The following is a 20,521-nucleotide window of genomic DNA, read 5'->3' as shown; positions in this document are numbered from 1 at the left end:
TGTATATCATTATTCTAATAAATAAATGTTGCTTGTTTGTGAACATTTTGGTTTTTACACACTTAATTAATGTAAACTCGGTACAGGTTGCAAAGACACACTTGTGATTTGCAACAGCATTTTTTTCATATTTCTGAACCAAATAAAGGCACAAAGGGACCAGAAAATCATAGTTTGGGTTGAATATTTTCCAAATAAGTACAGTTTTAAAGTAATTTCAAATGACTAATGCCATAAAAGTGCTTTTGCAAATGACAAGTGTGTCTTTGCAACCTGTACCGAGTTTAAATTAATGCATATTCTGTTAATATTCTATCAGTATCTAAAGTTGACTCAAGTTGCAAAAAACCACTTTGCCTTTGCAACACAATCCTAACTATGATTATTTTCTGATCCCTTTGTGCCTTTATTTGGTTCAAACATTAAAAAAAATGCTGTTGCAAATAATATGTGGTTTTTTGCAACTTGAGTTAACTACAGTGGATTTAAGGTAGCAAATTTGCAACCAACATTTACAGGTGTATATTGGGTTGCCTACATGCAATATTAATTTAATTAATTTATTTTAAATTATTTAAATAATGGTATTAATTTAAGACTATGTATTTATTTTACTCTTCTTTTCCATTTTCATAAATTCCAAAAAAATCCATTCAATTCAACGTTATACGTAGTGGCAATGTTCGCTCACTTTAGACATTTATTAAAACAGTTTTAGTGACTTCTGGTGTTATAAGTGGTTCTTTTGAAACTGTCTGGAGATCTGCCAAAATATTGTTGCTAAAATTTGTTGAGTGTGGACAATGAAACAAAAATTGAACTGTCGCGCCCACACGATAACGATTTCTCTTTTCTAATATTCAATTATTTCGCCACATACGAGTACACTGCCAGTTTTCAGGATCAAAGCAAAACACTTAAAGTACGCACATTCGACGATTTTGCCGATTGTTCAATTCGCAATTTGAACCGTCACGTTATTCAACACGGTCCGATCATCTAAAATTGAAACAGACAAGTAATTGAAGTTAACTTGAATGATTCAAGCCGAACACGACACCCTCCGGGGATGATTTTTTATTTTAACCAATCTCGAGTTTAATTCAGCGCTGAATTACGCCACCAGAAGTGTCTCCTATTGCCTATAAATCTGTTATACTCCGATTCGTACGTAATACAGATAAAATTGAGAAATGTTTCTATTAAGACGCTGGTACGGCCGACATATTGGCTAAATATAAATTAGCAGATAACACGATTTAATGTACCTCGATGCGGACACTGAAGCGTTCGCATAAATTTATTATTTATAATTGACACGAAGAGGCATTGACCGACCTTTAAATATAGCATAACCGTTAATTAAAGTTATACTTCAAAGCGGATTTTTAAGCGAGCGATTTCCAATAGTCGACACCAATAATTTGTAGATCAAAGTGTCTTCCGAGATTGAATCGAACCGTTCCCAGTGGCGGGTCGTTATCCGCGGACATTAGATTATTTAACTGGCAGTTTGTTACGCCTCTGTTGACAGAGCTAATAATAAATGGAAGTTGCGTGCTCGCCAGACAGACACGCGTGATCCAGCAACTCGAGTTGGTATCTTCACCACGGCCGCGGGTTAAAAATTGAAAGAGATTTTTTCAGATTTAGTAAATTGCCCTGATATTTACTTTACAGAGGGGCTAGACCTGAAATATTGTGGCGCGTGCCTGTAAAGATTTTTTTATCGAATTAAAGGATAAAGAAACTGTCCCGCGCACATTTTTATTGCCACACCGGCAGTCTCCCGGTCGCTTTGCATTTTGATTGACGCACTTCGACCCGGATTTTAATTAGGAACGGATATTTGTGGCGCTGTAACAAATGCAAATATTATTCATGATGATCGTTGGTTCGAAATCCTTTTTCATGCATGTTTTACTTTTGGCAGCTCGACTGGTTATCCCAAATGGAAGTCTTACCCTATATTTCCATTAAAACAGCAAGTCACAGCACAGCTATCTCCTGAAACCATCGTGATTTACGATTAAACTTACAGTCAAAATTTGCAGGAGAGCTGAAATCCTGAAAGTGTGTCTCTAACGCAACATCAATCTATCCATGCGGGGATGTCACTAATCAGGATTATTTTTCAGATTGATGAAACGTAACCAGATAACTGAGATAGCCGAAGAAGCTTTCGCCAACCTGACATCTTTAAAAGTTCTGTAAGTATCACCCGAACACAAATCAATATCGCCGTGATCTCGTTATAAAGCTTCTCACCGTCACGAGAACGCTTCATCATCCCTCTTAATAAAAGCCACTCGAAGAAAGAGCCCACTCAATTTCTACCCTTTCGGGCACCACCCATAAATAATCCCCCTTCAAATCTACCATTAACTGATTTTCCATCGCCCGACTCGTGGAAAATGTCTGTTTCTTCATTATCCTAATTGAACTAGTTGTTAATTTGGGAATTTGCTTGCAGAGAGCTCGACGACAATTTCCTGACGCAGATACCCACGGCGCTCACGAAACTCGACAAGCTGCAGGAACTGTAAGTTTTTTTTTTTCTAATTTCACTCCTCATTTGAAAGGCTGCCGAAGCAACTGAATATTGCGGCTTTCTTATTACCCCGATCGACTCTTCACGGAATTGGAATCGATTCGTGAGACAAGAGCTGGTGATCAGGTGAAGCAATCCGAAAGGGCAATCCTGCTAAATCTCAATTCGCGTAATTAGCAGGAGCGGATCGTTGCACTTAATAATTGTTGCAGGTCGATATCCGGCAATCGCATCACGTACATCCGCGGAGGATTGCTCCAGAAAACCCCCGCCCTGGCGCTGCTCGAACTCAAGGGGAATCCTTTGACGGGAGTGGACGCCCACGCGTTCTCCTTCTTGCCGCGACTCCGAAAGCTGCAAGTATTATATGTTACATCGTGTGCATACATTTCGCTTGGAATTAATCCTGAAGGCTTGTCTGCTTTTACGACGGAAAATTCAATTTCAAAAAGTGTCTTCGAGGATTTTATGAAGCTCGCCACTTTGAGGAAGTTGTAAAGTCTCCTGCCATTATACCGTCGTAAAATCATATCATATCGCAAGTGGTAATTGAGGGGCGACGCTTTTATTATTTTCTCTAACCGGCACTCGCCATCCACATCTCGCATCGCATCTAATCTTTTATTGATGTTTCGGCCATTATCATTAAATAAAAACAGAAAAAGCGCTGCTTTTCTTTCCGAATCATGTAAATTGTTTTTTCATTGTGCGCTCTAATGGCTCATCCCTCTCTTCTCTTACATCTGATGAGCTTTTTCGTGGCGCTTTGTGTTTGGCAGTGATTTGATTTATATCCTTCTTTGTTGGCAGGATTCTGTCTGAAGCCAGGGAGTTGTCGACGTTCCCCAACTTGAACGGCACAACGGCCTTAGAGATACTGAGGTTGGATAGGGCAGGGATTTCCTCCGTGCCTTCCTCTTTATGTACGACTTGTCCCAGACTTAAAAGCTTGTCAGTATACGAACGCCCATTCATAACTCGCTCATTAATAATTTCTTGCGCAGGGACCTCAAATCCAACAAACTCAAAACCGTACCGGACCTCAACAACTGCAGAGAAATGAGAGTGTTGTAAGTAACTCCATCGATTCCCAAATCAAATCTTGTCAGATGTCGTTGCTTCTCTTGAAACGAACCGATTTTTCAGGGATTTGGCCAACAACCACATCCGCTCGTTGGAGGACAGACCGTTCCGCGGAATGTACCAAATGCACGACCTACTCTTGGCTCACAACGAAATCCAATACATCCCGCAGGACGCTTTCTATAATCTCTCCCGACTTCAAGTCCTGTAAGTACGATCATTTGTTCAGGTTTTCTGTTACAAACGTGTCCTTGCAGGAATCTGGAAGATAATCAGATTTCTTTCATCCACCCGGACGCTTTTCTCCCGATTTCGAAAATTGAGGATTTGTGAGTATCGTCCCGCAATCTGACGCTTTACGAAATCGTTAATTTACAGAAATCTCGGCCAAAACGTGTTCCCTCATCTACCGTCGGCAGGCCTCGAGCGTCTCTTACATCTGAAAACTTTCAACAATCCGAATTTGCGCGAATTCCCCCCGCCGGAAGAATTCCCCCGGATTCAGACGTTGGTCCTGGCGTACGCCTACCACTGTTGCGCTTTTTTACCCTTAATTCCATCCAACCCCCCGCCCAAAGCCAAAGATTTCATTGTGTTTCCAGATATCGACGACGAAATAGACATGAACATGTGGAATTCCAGCAACTTGAGCGACTACTGGCCGTCACAGCGTGAGTCTCTTCCTTGACGATTTCACACGATCTCAATTGTTATTTGCAGAGAATATGAGTCACAAATTTGGGAAGAAATTCGAAACGATTTGGGAAACTATCCGATCTGATTTCACATATCCCGGCAACTTTCCCTCTTACATGGAGGAATACGCCGAAGAAGAGGCTCTCAGAGTGGCCGGAAACGACGCATCTTCGGGGAAAATACAATGTTTGCCGTTACCAGGTCCATTTCTACCATGTCAAGATTTATTTGACTGGTGGACCTTGAGGTGTGGCGTCTGGATAGTATTTCTGTGTGCCATGCTGGGCAACGGGACAGTCGTCTTCGTCTTGATCTTCTCCAGGGGGAAAATGGATGTTCCGCGGTTTTTAGTGTGCAATCTCGCCGCGGCTGACTTCTTCATGGGGATCTATTTAGGTAAAAAAAAGATTTCTTTTTCGTACATTTTTATTTAGAGATGACCCAACTGTGCAATACCAAAATAAAAATTCAATCTTTCAATCAGCCTTTTGCGTTATAATTTTTTAATAAACAATAACACCAACATGAAGATGGACTTCATAATTTTTACTTCAACATGAGGAAAACTTAAAACGATGAGGTACTTTGTCTATTCCATTGAATTTTACACTGTTGGATTCCTCTCCTCAAAATGCTTATTTTGATGTTTAAAAGATATACCGTAACTCTCTTAGGTTTTGAGAAAAATTAAGAAAACTTAATTTAAAAAACAAGAATATTTGTTCAAATTTGCTGATTCGATTGACCATTGCGCCCCAATTAGGTATCTTATTCCATCGAGTTTTGCATTGTTGGAATCCTCTCTTCAAGAACCTTCTTCGGATGCATAAAAATAAGACCGTCACTCTCTTAGTTTCCGAGAAAAACGAAAAAAAACCTTCAACCTTTTGCTCCCTTACTATTCCTATTCCACTGAATTTTACACTGTTGCATTCCTCTCTTCAAGACGCAAACTCGCATTAGACTCTAATTTCGCAATTAAAAAATGCCTCGTAAAATGATACATTTATTAAACTCTCAAATGAAGACTACTAAATAACTCTACATAACTGACATAACCTCAATTTTTACATGATGAGATTTTTCATCTTAGGTCAAAAGTATACAATGTTTCCAGCTCTATTTTGGGTGTAAATTGCGGTGTTAGTGGTTCTTTGATAAAACAACAGATTATAGCAGCGCTTTCCAATTCCATATTCAGGTAATTTGTTCTATTTGTGAATCGATTCAAGCAAATCGAATCTAAGACATCAGGGCCGACAGGAAGTCTGATTTTGCCTAGTTTTGTTTTACGTTCTTCCTTTCAAGACCATTTTCGTTGCCTGACCAAGTCTTAAATCTTGCAGGTTTCCTGGCCGTGGTCGACGCGTCGACTTTAGGCGAGTTCCGGATGTACGCAATTCCTTGGCAGATGTCCGCCGGTTGTCAATTATCCGGCTTCTTGGGCGTGCTCAGCTCCGAGCTGTCAGTCTACACTCTGGCGGTAATCACGCTGGAAAGGAATTACGCCATCACTCACGCCATGCACCTGAACAAGCGGCTCTCTTTGAAGCACGCCGGCTACATAATGATCTGCGGTTGGAGCTTCGCCATAGTGATGGGCCTCCTACCGCTGTTCAGCGTGTCCGACTATCGCAAATTCGCCGTCTGTCTCCCCTTCGAAACCAAAGATGCCGCCAGTCTGACGTACGTGGTGTTCCTGATGTTCATCAACGGCGTGGCGTTCTTGATCCTGATGGGCTGCTACCTGAAGATGTACTGCGCGATCCGGGGCTCGCAAGCCTGGAACTCGAACGACTCCCGGATCGCCAAGAGGATGGCGCTGTTGGTGTTCACGGATTTCTTGTGCTGGTCCCCGATCGCGTTCTTCTCGCTGACGGCGGCTTTCGGTTTGCAACTGATCACGCTCGAACAAGCCAAAGTGTTTACTGTGTTCGTTTTACCTCTCAACTCGTGTTGTAATCCGTTCCTCTACGCCATCCTCACCAAACAGTTCAAAAAAGACTGCGTCATGATCTGCAAAGCGATCGAAGAGAGTCGAGTGACCCGCGGAATCGGACGTTGCAGGCACAGTTCGAACTTTAGCAACCGACAGACTCCTGCCAACACTAACAGTTTAGCCGACAGGTCTTCGCGCGAGAACCAGAACCACCACGTGCCCACGTGCACTTGCAACGTCAAGCTTCTGGGCGAGAGGAGCGCCCCGCAACCTAGACCCGACCGCAAGACCGGCACCCGGGAGTGGCTCCTGAGCAAAGCTAGGTGGTTGCTGTGCGTGAGGAGACAACCTAGACACAGGCCCAGATCCGACCAATACACCTATCAGATAGCGGAAATTCAGCAGAAGCAGCACAAGAGAGCTTCTTCGGTCTCGTCCAGCGAGAACTTCAGTTCGTCTCGGTCGGACTCCTGGCGCCACAACCACCACTGCGGGATTCCGCTGAGGCTGCTCGACCCCAAGCGCCGCGCCTCTTCTTGGCTGGTCACCAGGAAAACCTCGCAGGACTCCAACTTGTCCAGCTCGAGGAATGACTCGTCGGGCTCGGCGACCACCGCCAGCACCAGCACTTGGCGGATATCGCGGTCGAGCGCCTCCAGCGAGCCCAACAGGATAAGAGCCAAGCCCAGGTTGACCAGACAGAGTGCCATACAGGACGAGGCCGACCTGCCGGGCTCTCCTGGTAGGCTGACTGTCAGGTTTCTCACCACCATACCTTCAGCCGCCGAGACCAGCATGCAGATGGAGGACGAGCAACCCTCGATGCTCGTCAGTCCCTCCAAAGAGAGGGAGGGACCGCTGTACGCCATCCTGCACTCCCAACCGGTCACGCCGGCCAGGAGGCAGTCCATCGTCACTCTCCATCCGCCGGAGACCATCCACACACCTTCTAGTCAGCCCAATGAAGCCGGGCCATCCAGATAATAATAACTGCATTTAGTACCTAGGTTTACCAAAAGAGGGCGCTCTGAGTTTTGATGCGGACAATAGAGGCGCCGGATTGATGCGCATCCGACTTAGACTTAAGTAGAGTTTTCGTTAAGCGCGACTTAACCAAGGCAGTATTTTCGATAAGGAATTTTTCAAGACTCAGGGCGTGTCGCTACCAAAATACTACCTATTTTAGCTATAAATGTTTTGTATATTTATTATTTATACGTAAAATAAGACAGAATGCGTGATAATATGTTTAGGATAAGTCGGAAATTAATAACAATAAGTGATAATTTATAACGCAAAAGTATATTATATAAATATAAAATGTTATTTACACAAAGACGTTCCATGTTACATTATAGGAAGTATGAAATTAAACTATTCCATACTGTTATTATATTATTACTACATTGTTGTATACAAATCTACCTCCTAATTTCATACAAAGACTTAATAAAATATACACTTAACTAGATCTACTAACTGCATTTTCCATCTAGGACATCGAGAACTGTACAGAACACAAAATTCTTAAGCAACAGAAGCCAACAAGTCGTCTAACGCTGTCCCATAATCCGCAGCAAACACCAAGACAAATTCCCCAACACCATCAAAGCAAATTCCAAAATGTAACCTCGACGAATTTGGAAACAAAAATAGTAATTTATTGTACAAGTTTTATAAGACACAATTTTGTCGCACGCGTTATTTAGCGTGCTCCCAAGAACACGTGCGACAAAATGGCTTATAAAACGAATATAATACAATATTTTTTTCATTTTGCCCCTATTTTAAATTTAAAAAAAAAGTTCAAAACATAATGCTAAGAAAATTATATTTGCAAAGTGTCAAATAATGTAGCCACTACTCACTGTCAGTCACCGCCAACATTAAAAATTTAAGTAAATGTTCCTGAAACCGGTATCGAAAAGAACTCCTTTTGAGTGTTATAATGACTGTGTTAAAGGTGCAAAACAGAAAAAAAAACATTCTACAACTATTTTGTTTCTCGTGTCCGGATCTTTTTGTAATCTGGCGCCAAACGCGAAATGTAAAAGTAACAAAGAACCCCATTTGGAGCGGCCATCTATGAATATATGTAACCGGATCCGCTATGCCAAAATGCGTTCGTTTATTATTCATCGGAATCGCCTTGGGTAATTTGCCGTTGACACCCCAACAGTTGCAGATCGTTGACAGCATTACACAACCTTTGAAAAAATTTTATTGCGTACTTTATGCGGATAATAAAATATGTTTATGAAGATGAGACGAAACGTTACGCCCGGTAGTTGTCATGTTATTTAATGTGTCTCAATAAGCGTCTACTTAGCCCAGTAACAAACGGGTCTACCATTGCATTGGAATCATAACAGTCGGAGGGACACAACGACGGGATACTATGTACAAAAGATCGCTGCGTTTCTCCGTAGGAACTGGTGTGAAATATGAATCAACAGAGAACCGCGTGAGGAGTACTAATTAGCCCAAAAAATTTCGTATATTTGCCGGCGAGGTGTCAGTCGCCACTGCAAGCTTCTCGACGTCCGCGTTCTGTCCTTCGTGAATTGACATCAGAAAGAGGGTCTCGATGGCAGCCGTCCCGTGGACCTAGATACTGACAGAGGTACTGAGTTTTTATTAATATCGACATTATCTGTATCACTTTTGCTGAGCATTAAGTCTCTGCTCCTTTTGAACTCTTCGAATTTCTTATTCAAGAGGTTCAACTCGGACTTGGAAGTCGACTCGGGAACCGTGTCTTCGATGTTATCCTCGTCGACTTCCTGAAACGAGTCCTTCGACTATAAAACGTTTTCCCGAAAGGGTTCCCTCTCACCTGTATCTCTGAGAAGGTCACCGGCTGCGTGCGGTATCTCGATGAGCCCCCTCTTCTTTTCTTGGGCACCACTCTTCGGTGGAGTCTCGACATGGGTTCAGGGTACACTGTGTCCATCGCTACAACCGGCACAATTAATTGGGAGCGGGCGCGAGTGTTTTAGACCAATTTTCAACGGTCTGTAAAGACAGACAGGTGTATTTTTAAAACGCAGCGTCGCTGCCCTAATTATTAATCGCGCCACCATCAAATTTAATGAAAATATTTTTTGGCTGCGGACGCGGCTTTCGCGGAAAATGACGAATACGGGAAACTCGGAGAAACGAGATCGTTCTTGTTGACTCGAAGTGTCTCGGAAACAATTTCAAAATGATTTATTAAAAGCTCCTCAACGCACAAACACATTTTTGGCGTCTTTGTTTACTTTCAATTAAAATCGTTAAAAATAAATTGCTTACCCCGTACAAACATCGTGTCGATACACGACGTGTTTTAGTGTATTGGTAAACAAATTATCGAAAAAAGTAGCGGTTATAAAACGCTTATTATTGGCAGGCGAACTTTTCCAAGTGAATCGTCGGAAAATTTGTTTACTCGTCTGGCCGAACCGGTCGACGATTTATGAAAAATTTTCACCATTCTCCACGACATATTGAACGCAATAAGTTGTTCACCCAAAACTAAAACACAAATGTTTACACGTTCTTAATCCATTTATTTTTAAATTGGTCAACATGACTCGATGTTTTCTCTGTTTTGTCCTACTTCTCGTGGTGCGGGATCGCAAAAATCGTCCATAATTAATATTCCCTCGATTAAACGGTGCAGCTAGACCAGCAAACGGCTAAATTTAACTTACATTGTGTCGGAGAAGATAATGAAGGCATCACTCAGAGAATGTCACAGCACTTCAGGACGAGAGTTATTAAAATGCAGTTTAACACGCACAGCTGTTTAATTTTCAGTGTTTCGGTGCCGCGATATAAAGGTTTATAAGAATTTCAGCTAATTTTAAACACGGAACGTTCACATGCAGTCTGGAGGCGCTCGCGTTACTTTCGACCCACGTGAATTTCAGCAGTGCGCGAAATACGATTGCGGACGAAACTCACTCACCATCACAAAAATTCCCATACTTTCACCAACTTCACATGATCGCCGATAACGCAACTCTACTCCACGACGCGTCACCCATTATATTTCATTCTGACGCGCCCCGGCTCTTGTGCAAAAGGTAAAAGGTCAAAGCATTTACTTTTCCACTTTATTTATCACACGTATAATAATGTGTACAACATACTATAAATAACAATTTCATGAACAGTTTTAGGTAAACCTACTTACACTTCGAAAACGGGAACAATTTGTGGCACTTGATCAACAAGAGATTTTATTAAATTGACGAAGTTCACCTGATGTACAGACCTAGAATAATCTACCAGTGAGTCTTGATAACATATTTGTGCCACTTCTGCACGTAAAAGCTTGGAATGAATTAGTTGTTACATAAGGCCTCTTAAGTTAAATATGCCGGTCACCAACATCTCAGACTATCTTTTTTCGCAAGCGATTTCACTAAACAATCCCTCATTGTTTACCGAGATCGCCGATCGGCACGACTAACATAATAAATATTTAAAATAAGTGACAGCTCGATTTATTAAGGCATCTGTTTACAATACTCGGATGGAATTAAGACACGGTCCATTGCAGGACCGCCGTGTCTTTTCCTCCAATGGAGACCAGCCTGGTGTCGTCGTGTAAGAAATTCACGGCCATCACGTGACTACTGTGACCCCCATAGCTATGGCATAACGACTAAAAAGAATTTTAATCAGATCTAAATTTATTCGTTTTCTTTAAAGAGCAACGCACACATCTGTTTGAATTTTTAACAAGCTCAACCCATAAATTCCACCGAAACTAGCAAACGACAAATTTACTTCTGTTTACTTTGACTCACAAAGCACCTAATAATGGTACGAAATTTACATTTATTATCTGATGGGAGACACTCGTCTGTCCGCCATATTTATAACCGACCTATTCAAAAGTGTAGTTTGAGTGATCCCCGCAGAGCGCTAATAAATGTGCGCTTTTTGGGGATATTATTCATCTTAGGTTTTTGTCACCGAGAATGTTTCTTGTTCAAATGACGTTTTGAATTTGAAGTAAAAAATCTCTTTGTTTGTTCGTTGTTTTCGTGTTTAGTGTTGTTATTGTTCTTTGTTATATTGCGTTTTGATTATTATTTTTAGTGAAGCACCTGTTTGTGGCGCTCTCGTCGACAGAAATTGGCTCATTATCGGAAACATTTTCGTAAGGAATTTTTAATGAAATGAACACGCCGGTTATAGTACAACAGGCTGTGGTTCAAACGACGTGTGCGCCTCCTTCGGAGATTCTTCCTGCGACAGTACTCACCCTGGGTTGCGAGGCAGGATAATTGTACACTTTGACTTTCCCAAAATCATCCGCTGTTGCTAAGAGTTTCTTATCATGACTACGATCACAGAAATTGACATCAGTACCGTCGGCATTTTCCGGCCATATTCCAATGGTACTGAAGGTTATGGTGCAGTTATTGGTGGCCCATTCGACGTCTCGCATCACTCCAGTCTGAGGTATTTGTCGACAAGTCGCCGCGTTCCCTGCACAAACATTAAAACTCTTCAGTTTGCGCTTTCCTTTCTTCTCTTCGTCGAGAACTCAAATTAACACAGTCACACTTACAGTAAAGAAGTTCGTAATCTCCTGAATTGCTTCTCAAGGTCTGATTGTCCACTGACCAATCAATATGAGTGATAAAACTTGAGTGACCCTGCAACAGACAAGTCTCTAGTACAGCAGGTCACGAATCAATTTAAATAAAATTTGTCTACCATAGACTTTCCGCGGGTTGATTTGCAACCCTGGCAGCATGACCACAAAAACATTATCATCTCTCCCAGAAGTACCAAAACGACTTACCATGCACCGCCCCACGCGGTTGTACTTGTGCCCATCTTCCGTCACTTGATAGATGTAAATATTGTTGTCGCGCGAGCCCAGAGCGAGCATGCTACCGTCCGGTGAGCTTTGTACCACTTGAATCGGTTCGGCTCCGTCGGTGTGACTTTCCAGAAGCTCGCGAGTCTGAACGTCGAAAACCATCCACCTCCCGCTGGTACACCCGACTATGACCGTCGTCCCATCCACTGAAAAGGCCAAGCTTTGGGCTTGCTCCTGCAACAGAGAGAGTTTTACTTCTGGCGACAAAGCGCGTCTCAAACTGACCCCGATGTCTTTGCTCCACAAGATACTGTGCGACATGGCGTCCCACAGTTGCAAAACTCTGTCGTATCCGGCAGTGGCGAACTGCTGGATGCTAGGGTGCGAGGCTAGAGCGCCGAGTTCGTCGGTGTGCCCCAGGATGATCGGTTGGAATCCCAACTCGACAGTTCCTGCGAGTATGCAGTTCTTGGTGGTACCGACGATGAGTTGGGAGCCGCAGCCTTCCGACACCACGCGAATTCCACCGTAGTGACCTTCGATTTGAGTTTCTTCTCGTCGCTTCTGCAGGGTGGAGTCGAAGAGGACGATTCGGCCGTCTTTGCCTCCTCCGGTGACGATGCTGCCGTCTTTCAATATGCAAATTGAGAAAATCGGTCCCTCGTGGACGTTCTTCATGAACTTCCATATCGTGTTGGTACCGCGCCCCCATATTTCTAGATTTCCGTTGGAGTCGCCGGTGATGGTCTCGCCGGTTTGCAGAAAAGCGACGCACGTGACGTATTTGGGTTTGTCGCGGGTCTCGAAGATTCCCATGCGCTTGTAAAGAGTACCGCCGGCGTCCAAAGACCAGAACGCGATTTGCGACTTCCCGCAAGTCACTATAATGTTACGGTCTAGCGGATGGAATTCAGCGGCAACAATGGTGTCGACTGAACACTGTAATTGGGAGAGGTAATGACAGGTTGACGGTAACGAGAGTGTGCACCTTCGTTTCTGTGATTTTGTAGCCGTTGTCGCCCTTCTGCCAGTCCCAGATGGATATGTTGTGGTCGGGTGCTTCGTCCACGGCCAAGAGTAGCGTCCCTCCGTCTGCTTTGCTGAAGGAGAGGCAACACACCGACAGGTCGAAGTCGTTCATGCCGATGACGGCTTGCGTGTGGAGCGAAACCGAGTTCCACACTCTGATGTGGGGCTGAAAGATTAAATTGGAGTTGTCAGTACTGGCAAGAGTGACGAGTTGATCAAAACGAGGAAAATTACCCTTGCTTCGCGCCGATCCAAACCGGCACATTGTCCCGTGGCCACTAACATCTTGTTGGGGTGAATGGCGAGACTCTTGACGTCGTCAGTATGTCCCAGGTAATGTCTTTGACTCTGTTCCTCCACGTTGTACAAGACAACCACCGCAGCGACGAAATACACCATCTCTCCGGTCGGTAAGTAGTACAGATTGGACCTGCAGTCGCGTCCTCTGTACCCGTACACCCAGTCGAGCTTCAGTTTCTGGGAAGGTGGTGTCGACACTTTGGTCATGTCGTATCCGTCCCTCAGCTCGCTGGGGACGTAGAGAATGATGGGACGCCCACGCAGGAACATCTTCACCGTCTTCTCCTCGTCGTTGTAGGTGGTTTCCTTCGTCCTGCGAAACACCGATGAGCAATTTGAATATCAAAAATGATCACAACCAACCCAGACATATTTTCGGAAAATTCCAACCGACACCCACCAAACCCGGTCGTGAACTAAACTGATTCGTCGGTGATACGAATGGTTGACCATGTATTACCGGAATACCGCATTATAACACAAAACACCATTTCTGTAAAGCTGCAAGTTTTTTATAGGAGTGTATAGTGCGAATTTCCCCACGCCAAGTTCGATCGCTGTCAAGGTGCACAATCTTCGTTGCACGATCTATTTTTAGAGTATCATTCATAAACAAACAAACATGGTGTAGTAGTGTAAATAATTGTGTCAAGAGAACAACTGTGATTTGTGCCGCTCGGATGTCGACAGTGAACCAGAAGATAACAAATCGTTATCGGAAAAAAGCGACCGTAATTTTGTTTTCTGTTCTTTGATGCCGGTTTTAGCAAAACAACATCATTAATTGTCTCACGAGGGCGTTTTGAATCGATCCAAAAAATTGTTCCGCATTTTTAACAGTTAGCAAAGCGATAAACGCTCTCAAATTCTTGAATTTCAAGACCACACATTTTTTCGAGTAATGAAAATTTTTGTGCGAACGGTACCATCACATTGTGATCCGAATTATACGATAATCCTACTTTTGGTATGTGGTCGTAACACGCTAAAATCGCATTCGTCGCCCATTTTAGACCATGTCTCGTTTTCACGAATCAGGTCATTGTTGGAATAAGACTCCTTAATTTAATTTTAATCATATGTAACACAGTCAACTAACTCTGCCTAATTTGACTTACTAATTTTTTTAAAAGCTGAGACCACTGATCTATGAACCATTTACAGGTGGTCCTTAAGTCATTTGGTAATTGTTCACTTTAACTACTTCTGGAATTTTCGCGTTTTTTCTGGCTAAACAGCCTCAGGGCGTCCTCCTAGATCGTTTCCCACCATTCAAACCTTGCGCAAATGCCTGTTTTTTCTCTTTTGTTGTGTTTCAAGGTCGCGCCAATGTCTTCGTATAACTAAAGGGTAAGGAAAATTCATTTGCACAAGGTCTGAGTGGTGGAAAACGATGTAGGAGGACGCCATGAGGCTGTCTAGCCAAAAAAAAACGGGAAAATTCCAGAAGTAGCTAAAGTGAACAATGATCAGTCATTTTAACAGTTAAGAATTTAATAACTTCCTCACAATTATCATCTTCTCTAACTTTGAATGGCTTTCTGATTAAGAAGAATACTAAGTTTTGAAGCACCGAGAATCTGAGGGTCGTTCGTTACGTTACCTCAAGGTCACCATTTGGTATGGTATAACATCAGAAAGGATAATCGGATCTTATTTTTTTTTTTGTTGAAGATGACGGATACTGTGACTAACGATTGGTGTGAAATGTAGGAAAATATTTTGTGCTTTCTGCAATATGGATTTTTAAAGAACAATAATTTCGGGAAATTCGGATTAGAATTGATACTCACATTCGCCCGATTTGAGAGCACAGATTTTTTTTGGAGTGCGTAGTTTAAAAAAATCCACTTTTGGAGAGTTCAGAACAAATATAAATTGTTATTTTTTAATGTTGCTCTCGTTTGTTTTATAAATTTTCTCCATTATCAGATAACACAGGTCTACAAAACAAAACTTTTTAATCGATGTTTTGATTTTGATAACTGATTTTGTATAACACTGGAGCCCTGATTACAAAAATACAATTCTTTTTTTTGTATCACGTAGGTTTTTTCACAATTAACAAAAAAAAAATAAGCAATTTATTTAGGAAAATAAGATGTTTATAATAATTCTGGGTTAAAAATCTAACTAAATTTTTTATTCCTTATGAGAATGGCATCTTTGACGCTTTATGAGGAAACTTCTTTTAATTGATTGTCTGCTGTATGTTTTTTTTGGGTACATCGTGCTGTAACATCCAGCAAATGTCTATATACCATCATTGATACGCTCTATCTTCCTTGATATCACCTCTCCATTTGTTTTATATCTTGGTCAAAACGTTCCCCTTGTTCCTCGCTGACAGCACCAAGATTTGTAAGAAAAAGATTTAAGTGCGAAAATAGAAAATGCATTTTCAAACTCATATTACATCCCAAGATGTGAAAATTTTTAAACATGATTCTTACAATATTTTCGTAGTCTTCATCTTTGTGATTTCCAAGCAATTTCTCTATGACGTTCTTAAATGCCGTCCAGGCATTCCTTTCAACAACATTAATAGAATTTTGAAAATCATTACCTTTGCACAAAGATCTTATTTGAGGTCCTAACCTCTTTTAGTTTGTCATTGGAGAGATCTGGTAACTTTGTACAATGTACATTAATACTTGAAACATTGTTCATTTTTATCAAGAGCCTTTACAAATTGCTTCATCAAACAGAGTTTGATATGCATTGGTGGTACCTAATACAACTTTTTTAGGATACAACTAAATTATTTTTTTTTGTTCGACACTGTCAGAATTTGAGAATTTTCTCCTATGTGAACGGATTTTGATAAATGTCACAACTTGTCAAAACGAAACGTCAAGCTAATTTTAAAGGTTTTAAGCGATTTGGAGCCTTTAAGGGGCTCGTCGAACAAAAAAACGTTGTATTCAACTCGTTCGTGTGTAAACTCGTCAAATAAACTACCTACTATTATTATTGCTTCCCGGTACAAGTCTAGTTCTTAAAGGCCACTTCTTTGGAGTCCAATGCTTGTCTCGTGCCCGGCTGTCCCACTCACAAATAAAACAAGGAAATTTCGAATATCCATATTGTTGTCCGATATTACAATATCGAAATTTTGAAATATGTAATTCATTCATTCTAGGTGAACATTCCAATTTTAAGAAAAAACGATTTGTGAAAAAACTAGACGTGATAGCGCAAAACCAAGATCATTTTCGTAATCAGGGGGTCGAAATTGTTCAAAAACTGTCAATTTTCTGCAAACTATTCTAACCTATCTCTTATAAAAAGGTTTCACACAATGAAAAAAATGTGTCAATTTTATTCTGACAGTTGCCGTTTTTTTTGCAACCAACTATACATATGAATAGAGTGACCTGTCTATAAGTCTGTCTCGATTCTAAATTTCCACCACCTGTTGAATTATGTTGGCAAAATAATAATAAAAATATTTCTAAATCGAAGATTGTTATAACCAAAGTTGGCAATATAATTATTTTATAAACATTCGAAAACAACGTAATTTACTTGACGCTAAAATGAAAAATACTCTAGTAAAATGTTCCGAAGAGTTAAAAAGGTTGGCACGGTTCTTTTCCTTTATTCAATTGGCAGTGATAATTCTTAGACCTATTATTGTATCAAATAGTCGTTATATTTTAATGGTTTATTTCACCAAGGTAACACTTGGGTCTCCATTACTTTAGATTAGACCATATTAAACAGTTTCGATTAAATCATTTTCTTTCCAATCAATGAAACATATTCGGGATGTGGATAGTAGAGACATGAAAGACACTTAACAATTGAGAATTGTGTAGGAGCTAGTTCTTTTAACAGAAACATTTTTTAAATTGCAATATTTAAAATTTTATTTTTGGAAAAATTGAACAAAACTAAATTTGACTGGTTCAAAGAGACAGTTCTAGACAAATTTTTAATTACAAACAACAAAAATTAACTCATTAATGGATCATCTGCACGAAGGTCGAAGTATAATTACGACCAATAAAAAAATTAAATAGGCAAATTTTGTACCTGATGATGATCCGCGATGATGTAACATTTATTTTTGTTAAGTGGGAACTTAAGTTAATACAAGTAACATCCAAAGAACCTTCCCACTGAACGCACTCCCACAAGAACAATAAAACATACTTTTATCACCATCACACTAAGTTTATTTAGGTACGATGGAAATTGTTAAATATTGTTGGTCATCGAGTTCATTTAATTCAGACACCCACTTTCATTAAAACAGATAGTTTTTTAAGGTTCAGCAATCTATTGTTAGTCCTAATCGACAAATGAAAAGTAAAATTATAATTAACTAAACGGAATCATTGAGTAGAACAAAAAAACGAAAAAATTATCAAACAAAACTTGTGAGGATATCGATGTTAAAAACAAAAACGGTTAAAAAACTAAAAACAAAAACATACCCATGCTTATGGTTTGGTGAGGGACAACTGTTAGACCTTGTGTACAGGTTTAAAAAGGACTTTGTGGAAAACCTAAAAAAACAAAAACACACAAACACAACTATAACTAGGACACCCAACTCCTCCGCCTCCACTTACTTGGAATGCATCCCGCCGGGGGAAAGCGCGCTATTTTGATGAAAATCCCCCGTCGAGCTCCACCTCTTGTGGAGGCTGCTCCCGTTCCCTACCGGACTGGGACTGCTCGACGGCGGCTTCTTATTTACAGGTAACGGCGTAGCTCTCGGGGACGGCGACGGCACCGGCGAAACGCTGCTAGAGCTGTGACTGTCGCTGTGTAAACTCCCCGTCGATTGATAGTGGACGGCCCTTCTTTGAGGCAGGGATGAACCGCCGTAACTCCTGCGGTTGACTTCCAAGTTGACAGTCTTGGAGCCGGCGTAGTTGTGGGAGCGCAAACGGACGGCATCTTTGTTGTTGCCGTTGCGGAGAGGCGACGACAGGGCCGAGGCTTGGTGGTGGTTTATTTTCGTGCCTTCGAGCACACTCACCCTGCGGAGGGCCTCGGCTAGGGTGGCTTTCAGGCACATCAGCTCGTCGGACTGTTCCAGGACTTTGCGCTCGAGGTCCGCCAATCTCCCAGCGACCCCACGGCTTTCTGCCTCCAGCATCTCATCTGCAAAGGCGAAGAGGGTTGCTTGCGTGAACTAATAGGACAAGTGGGCAAAGTGGGGCGAACTAAGAGAAGTTTTGGACAAAAACCAAATAGATTTTGTAATTAGATTGAGACAGACTTACTGTAAACTTTAACGAGATGCATATTCTGGACGGCGGTTTTGTACAAACTCATTTTTTAAATTTTTTCCACTACTAAATTAAGTCTACATTTGAGGTAGACGTGTAAAAAATAGTCATGCTGTCATATTTAGCAGACTTAATGTAAACTAATCGCCAGTAATACGCATTGGTGATATAAAGGTCGTGAACCATATCATATTTGGTATAAATCTGAATACAATAAAAATCATTTTATAATTAAAAAAGCAATTCGATTGGCAACTTATGCGACATAAAGTCCACGAGTGTATTGTGTGTTGCATAACCACAGATTATTTTTTAAATAAGTGTTTTTGGAGATATCACTTACAAAATCCCAGAAATTTGCATTTGATAGAGAAGTTGCAATCATGACCTTGATGCATTGGTTCAAATAAAAACATGTGTTTGCTGCTCCTTATCTTTTAATTCACCACTAATTAAAAAAGTATAATAAAAGTTACATTCACGACGTCGATAAAAGATTATTGTGTTTTCGGATAAAATATTATTATAATTGCATCGTTTAAATACCTTTAGTTGTACCTGTTCCATCGAATAAAATGCAAACAGGTGACATTAGAAAATATTTTTTACCATCAAGATATTTCACGCCACGGCCCACACAAAATATTTTTAAATTAAGTGATTTAAAAAGTTGATCTGCTCTCATTAAGGCTGGTTTATTCGCAAATCCTAGTATTACTAGTCTTTACCGTCAAAAGTGATTCTGTCCTGACAGTAATGCAAAAGAACAAAAACTAAACGCAAAAAATGTTTATTTATGATTTTTAGTTTATTATGTTTCTACGTTCTTTTTCATGTATTTTTTTTATTTCATCATCATTAAAATGTCTTGAAACTCTGTGTTAAGGCTTCGCACAGATATTTTCAAGGTCACAGCTCATGAGAGAATCCAATACCTCGACCTCTACCTCTGTTAGACATGTTTGTGCACCGCTTGTAAATTTTGTACAGCGAAATATTCCCCCAATATTCAAAATTTTAATTTTTATACATTATCTTTCTTTCTATTCATTATTTAAAAACTTTTATAAATATTTGACTTTACCATAGCTTAGTTTTATTGTTTTTCGTTTTCTCTTCCAATTTAACTTCATTTTTAATTTTTAAATTTGTTAGAGATGAATTGCTGGTTGCGGTATTATGTGAATTTTAATTTTTTTAAGTTCCACAAACCTACAGCGAGCAGCTATAAGCTGTACCCGTGTGTTAATGTAAATGTTTATCCTGTTAGGGCAATGATATAAATTCATAAATAAATTCAAATAGATAATGGGCGCGTAGGAGCTGTTGAATAATTTAATTTTTATTTGTTACGATAGCGCGGAGGGGCGTTGCAGCTACTTAGAATAATAATTATGATAATGACATCACTGCCGCGAAGAAAAAAAACCAGATGCGCCTCATTATGTAATAACGAAACGATTAAGAGTGAAACCCAACGGGAACGACACTCGAACAATACGAGGTCAATGAAAACAAATTTCATTAATTCGCAATTAGTTGACAAATCTGTAAATTTAAACGTTTACACCATTTAGGTAAACGGCGAACAATAAAGCGCTATTGCCCCCATACCGATCCGTGCGAGACAACTATTATTGTACTATAAAATTCCACGATGGCCCAATTCCGATAAGAAAAATACACAATGGCTCACCTTCTTCCACAAATTCGCATTCGTGGGAATTCGACTGAAATACCAGATCAACTGTAAATTGTGCGACTACAGTTGCCACTAGCGCAAAATAATAAAAAACATGACAGTTAAGTTTTGATATTTCCAACAACAGTTACGGCTTAATCTGCATATC

At 40.7% G+C, this 20,521-nt stretch overlaps 3 protein-coding genes across 11 annotated transcripts in view; 1 reads left to right on the top strand and 2 right to left on the bottom strand.

The window, feature by feature from the left end:
* Positions 1-7,740, top strand: part of rk (rickets) — a 162,118-nt gene extending 154,378 nt beyond the window's left edge. For both annotated transcript variants that reach the window (XM_069052110.1, XM_069052111.1), the window contains 10 exons: positions 2,139-2,210; positions 2,474-2,542; positions 2,764-2,907; positions 3,362-3,502; positions 3,556-3,621; positions 3,698-3,841; positions 3,892-3,963; positions 4,013-4,305; positions 4,355-4,726; positions 5,677-7,740. In XM_069052110.1, the coding sequence (XP_068908211.1) occupies positions 2,139-2,210; positions 2,474-2,542; positions 2,764-2,907; positions 3,362-3,502; positions 3,556-3,621; positions 3,698-3,841; positions 3,892-3,963; positions 4,013-4,305; positions 4,355-4,726; positions 5,677-7,253 (2,950 nt within the window). In that variant the 3' untranslated portion in view covers positions 7,254-7,740. The remainder of the gene's footprint in view (positions 1-2,138; positions 2,211-2,473; positions 2,543-2,763; positions 2,908-3,361; positions 3,503-3,555; positions 3,622-3,697; positions 3,842-3,891; positions 3,964-4,012; positions 4,306-4,354; positions 4,727-5,676) is intronic.
* Positions 7,550-10,242, bottom strand: LOC138134055 (uncharacterized). Of its 2 annotated transcripts, none has more exons than XM_069052123.1 (3): positions 9,965-10,242; positions 9,106-9,284; positions 7,550-9,052 (listed from the first exon to the last, which is right to left on the bottom strand). In XM_069052123.1, exons 2-3 carry the CDS (start codon positions 9,220-9,222, stop codon positions 8,840-8,842), a joined length of 330 nt encoding a protein of 109 aa, XP_068908224.1. In that variant the 5' UTR covers positions 9,223-9,284; positions 9,965-10,242; the 3' UTR covers positions 7,550-8,839. The 2 variants fall into 2 exon arrangements, with proteins under 2 accessions (XP_068908224.1, XP_068908223.1); XM_069052122.1 differs by having other exon boundaries at positions 9,106-9,224.
* Positions 10,243-10,355: 113 nt separating this feature from the next.
* Positions 10,356-20,521, bottom strand: part of LOC138134051 (echinoderm microtubule-associated protein-like 2) — a 31,987-nt gene continuing 21,821 nt past the window's right edge. For 5 of the 7 annotated variants that reach the window (XM_069052117.1, XM_069052113.1, XM_069052118.1 and 2 more), the window contains 9 exons: positions 18,006-18,543; positions 17,868-17,939; positions 13,360-13,738; positions 13,085-13,291; positions 12,382-13,035; positions 12,076-12,330; positions 11,839-11,926; positions 11,530-11,756; positions 10,356-10,923 (listed from right to left, as the gene is read on the bottom strand). In XM_069052117.1, the coding sequence (XP_068908218.1) occupies positions 10,798-10,923; positions 11,530-11,756; positions 11,839-11,926; positions 12,076-12,330; positions 12,382-13,035; positions 13,085-13,291; positions 13,360-13,738; positions 17,868-17,939; positions 18,006-18,543 (2,546 nt within the window). In that variant the 3' untranslated portion in view covers positions 10,356-10,797. Of the gene's footprint in view, positions 10,924-11,529; positions 11,757-11,838; positions 11,927-12,075; positions 12,331-12,381; positions 13,036-13,084; positions 13,292-13,359; positions 13,739-17,867; positions 17,940-18,005; positions 18,544-18,665; positions 18,813-20,521 lie in introns of those variants that run through there. The other 2 variants (XM_069052116.1, XM_069052115.1) reach the window with 2 other exon arrangements.

This window comes from Tenebrio molitor, chromosome 6, assembly GCF_963966145.1.
Source record: "Tenebrio molitor chromosome 6, icTenMoli1.1, whole genome shotgun sequence".
Classification (NCBI taxonomy): domain Eukaryota; kingdom Metazoa; phylum Arthropoda; class Insecta; order Coleoptera; family Tenebrionidae; genus Tenebrio; species Tenebrio molitor.
This window is presented reverse-complemented; position numbering and strand designations above follow the sequence as displayed.